General features: G+C 52.2%; 1 protein-coding gene across 1 annotated transcript; it reads left to right on the top strand.

The window, feature by feature from the left end:
• LOC109839212 (putative glycine-rich cell wall structural protein 1) lies at positions 1,361 to 1,750 on the top strand. Its single transcript, XM_020407640.1, has one exon. The coding sequence runs from the start codon at positions 1,361 to 1,363 to the stop codon at positions 1,748 to 1,750; it is 390 nt and encodes a 129-aa protein (XP_020263229.1).

The raw sequence follows: 3,538 nt of genomic DNA, 5'->3' as shown, positions 1-3,538 counted from the left end.
TATGATGTACTCTGATTTGGCAGTAAATGGGATGTAACAATGATTGAGGGCATAAGATATCCGATTCCTGGATTTGGAGAGTAACTGGATCCTGTGGAGTTTGGCAGTAAAATCGCGCTGCGTTGCAGGTTCGGCACCGCCGAACCGGATCTTCCGATTCGAGGTAGTTTCGTGATCGTGGCGTCGGAAGTGCTCCGCCTTGTTGGGACTGATCAGTTGAGCTCTGCGAGACACTGATGGGCCTATCCCGCGGTGCACGCGATGGCGTGATTCGTGCTTTTCGTGTGGCGAGTTCATGCGATTCTCCGGTGCTGCCCTCGTGGGTTTGGCGTTTTAGGCTGCCGGAGCGTGGAGCTAGGAGGGAGCCTATAAGCAATTTTTATACGTGCCGTGACAGATACGGTCCTCGCAAGTATTCCAGTCCTCGTGGTCTTTTATTAGGAGTGCTGCGAATGAAGATTTGGAGTGATGGGCTGATGCGCAGGCACAACTCTTCAGCTGCGGTGTAGACGTGGCACTCTTGGAATGGCTTTGTCTAGATCTCATGCCCTCAATCTTCCTATCGGGGCTATGTGACGGGCCTCGGCGGTGCTGAGTGTCGAATTGTCTGTAGAAGGGTTCGGTGCGGGCACGGTTTTATGTGTGATGACGCGTTTGTCGCAATTAGATTTCGATGGACTTGAAGTGCCGAGTGCGCTGATATTTTGGATCTGCAGCTCCGTCAGCACAATTGGACCATGGCGATGTCTGGGGTCGGAGTGGTGTTTTATGTGCACGCGCGTTGTCCGGAAGGGGACGCGTTGTGTTGTATTATCTTAAGAAGTAATTGTTTAGAAAAATACCCGCTCTCCCAGAGAACTTCTCAACCAAAATAGGCACGAGTTTATACTCATATACCTTATTGGAGTATAGAAGGCAAGTTTATACTCGTAACTTTCGGAGTATTGTCAAGAAGCAGTTTATACTCGTAACTTTCGCGGAGTATAAGAATCAGTTTATGAACCTAGTACTTTTGGCGGGAGTATTGATTCTTCGTCATTGCAACGCATTGATAGGGTGAGCTAGGGGTTATCGCGTTGTCGCGGCGGGGGGGGGAGGCGTTTGACCAGGGTGATACGTCGTGACGGTCGTGATTTTTTGATGCAGAGTAGACTGCCGTTGACCTAGGGTTAGCGGCGTTGTCCGGCGTTGACCTTAGGGTTTTGGACGTAGTACGTTGAACTGTTTTGTATTGCAACGGGGTGGAGGGCGTGACCAGGGGGGTCTATGCGTTGTCGCGCGGGGGGGGGACGGATAACCCTGGGGAAGGGTGTTTGAAATTCAGGCTGTGGGGAGCTCAAAGGGTCGACGAGAGCCAATAATGAGAGGGCTGTGGCGTCTAGTGGACTCTCGTGGAGTGGTGATGAGGCAGGGAGTGTTTGTGGCAATCGCCGGGGCATGCGAGAGGGGTGGGGAGGGACGGCCTTGGGAGCGGAAGGAGGTAGGCGGGGGGAGTGATCAGGGCAGCAGGTGCGATGGGTGTGGAGGTGGTGGGGCGGTGGAGGTAGAGGACGAGGGGGGCGGAGAGAGGACGGAGGATGGGTGGGGAGTAGGGGGAGGGATGGGAGGGGTGCTTGGTGTTCGTGCTTGGGGAGAGGGAGAGAAGGCGGCGGCGGCGGTGAGTGAGGGGGAGGGGAGAGGGTGGGGTAGGGGAGGGGGGGCAAGAGGGGGCGGAGGAGGCGAGGGCGAGAGCGAGGAGTGGAGCGTGTGAGAGGGGGAGGGGGTGTGAGGGGGGTGTGAAGCGGAAGGTGCGGGTGTCTGTAAGTCCGTTCCGCATGGACGGTGTGCTAAGGAAAGCTGCCCTTGAGCGTTGAGGGGGGGGGGTGGGGTGTGGGGGAGGTGGGGGGAGAAGGTGAGGGGAGGGACGAGGCGAGAGAGGAAGGTTGGTGCTGTCGCGAGGAGGGAGGGAGGAGGTACGCGCGGGGCGGAGCGGCGTGATTAGGCTTGACTGTTAGGATTTTTGGCTACCCCAAGCTTTACGGATTGATTAGCCTTTACCTGTCCCGTTTGCGGTCGGGGGGGCTAGCATGGCGGTGGTGCGCAAGGAGCCGTGTCGGGATGTAACGTTAAGTGCCAAGAGAGGTGAATCTCTAGAGCTTTGTGCTATGAAGTGATAATATGCTTTACCATTGTTGATGGGAATAGGCTACCGCAGCAACGGTGATTAGACGTTGACTTATCCTACTTAGCATTCGGGAGTAAGTATACCCAGAAGAACTCTGGTGTCTTTTTCAATCGGCTAAAAGACTAAAACCGCGACACGTTTAGGTGTTCGACATTATTCTTAGGATTTCAGGATGACATTCCCCATGCGTGTAAGGCATGGGATTTTGGATGTTATAATAACAACTGCCACAATGTTGAATATGTGGACAGAGTGTTCTTTTAACGGTTAAGACTAAGCCGGCAGCGCGGGTTAAGCGGGCAGACTTCCTTACTTAGGTTTCAGGATAGAATACCCCAAGAATCGAACCTGGTGTCTTTTTGCGTGCGGAAAAAGACTAAACGGCGACACTGTTAGGTGTCGACATATCCTTTCTTAGGATTCAGGATGACTTCCCCATGCCGTGTAAGGCATGGATCTTGGTGTATTGAATAACACATGCCATCAAGTTGAATATGTGGACGAGTGGTTTCTGTTTACGCGTTTAAGAACTAACCGGAGCGGTGGTGGTGTAAGAGCGGCAGACGTTATCCTTACTTAGGTTGCAGGATAGAATACCCCGGAGAATCGAACTCTGTGTTTCTTGTGTGGAAAAGGCGACTAAGACGGCAGCGCGTGTTAGGCGCGTACTTATCGGCCTGCGTTAGGATTCGGGATAAACTTCCTCGACTGGATTCTAGTGTCTTCTTCATATTTCGGGTGGAAGACAAACGGCCACCTGTTAGGCGTGTGACGTTATCCCTACTTAGATCGGGATAAAATTCTCTGGTGCGCAGTGAGGCACTCCAGATTTGGAGTGAAAAAGTGTGTCTTCTTCTGGCAGAAGACGAACGCCGAAATGGGAGACGGAAGAATTTTATAGCCCTATCTCCCACACTGAAGAGATAAAATTTTAGTTCCTATCTTCAGCTGGAACAGGAGACTCGAGGTGGGATTCTCACCCCAGATCCGGAAGGGTGGAAACAAAGTGGGATCTCCACTCCGAGATTCAAAAGAGTTCAGATAACGCCTAACTGTCGGGGGTTGATTACCGACTAAAAGAATTTTTCGTAATCGAGAGCGAATTCAATGTTTGCAACTGTAGGAAGGTTGGCCAAACAGGAGTTTGAGATGACCGCCTAACTGTGGAAAGGTTCTGAATCATCGGATTGAAAATGGACGGCTCTCGTTCATGTGGAGAATCGGAGGGGATTTTGACTGTGGTCCTGAACGTAAGAAGGTTGAGCAAGCAGGAGTTTGAGATGACCCTATGTAGGAAGGTTTGATCACCTCGATTTTTGACCTCTTCGTTCATTGGGGAGTCGAGAGGGGTTTCGGTTCTGGTCCTATACTGTA

This window comes from Asparagus officinalis, chromosome 4, assembly GCF_001876935.1.
Source record: "Asparagus officinalis chromosome 4, Aspof.V1, whole genome shotgun sequence".
Taxonomy (NCBI): domain Eukaryota; kingdom Viridiplantae; phylum Streptophyta; class Magnoliopsida; order Asparagales; family Asparagaceae; genus Asparagus; species Asparagus officinalis.
This window is presented reverse-complemented; position numbering and strand designations above follow the sequence as displayed.

Coding starts and splice junctions, on each gene's coding strand:
- LOC109839212 (XM_020407640.1), top strand. CDS start 1,361: ATGAGAGGGCTGTGGCGTCTAGTGGACTCTCGTGGAGTGGTGATGAGG.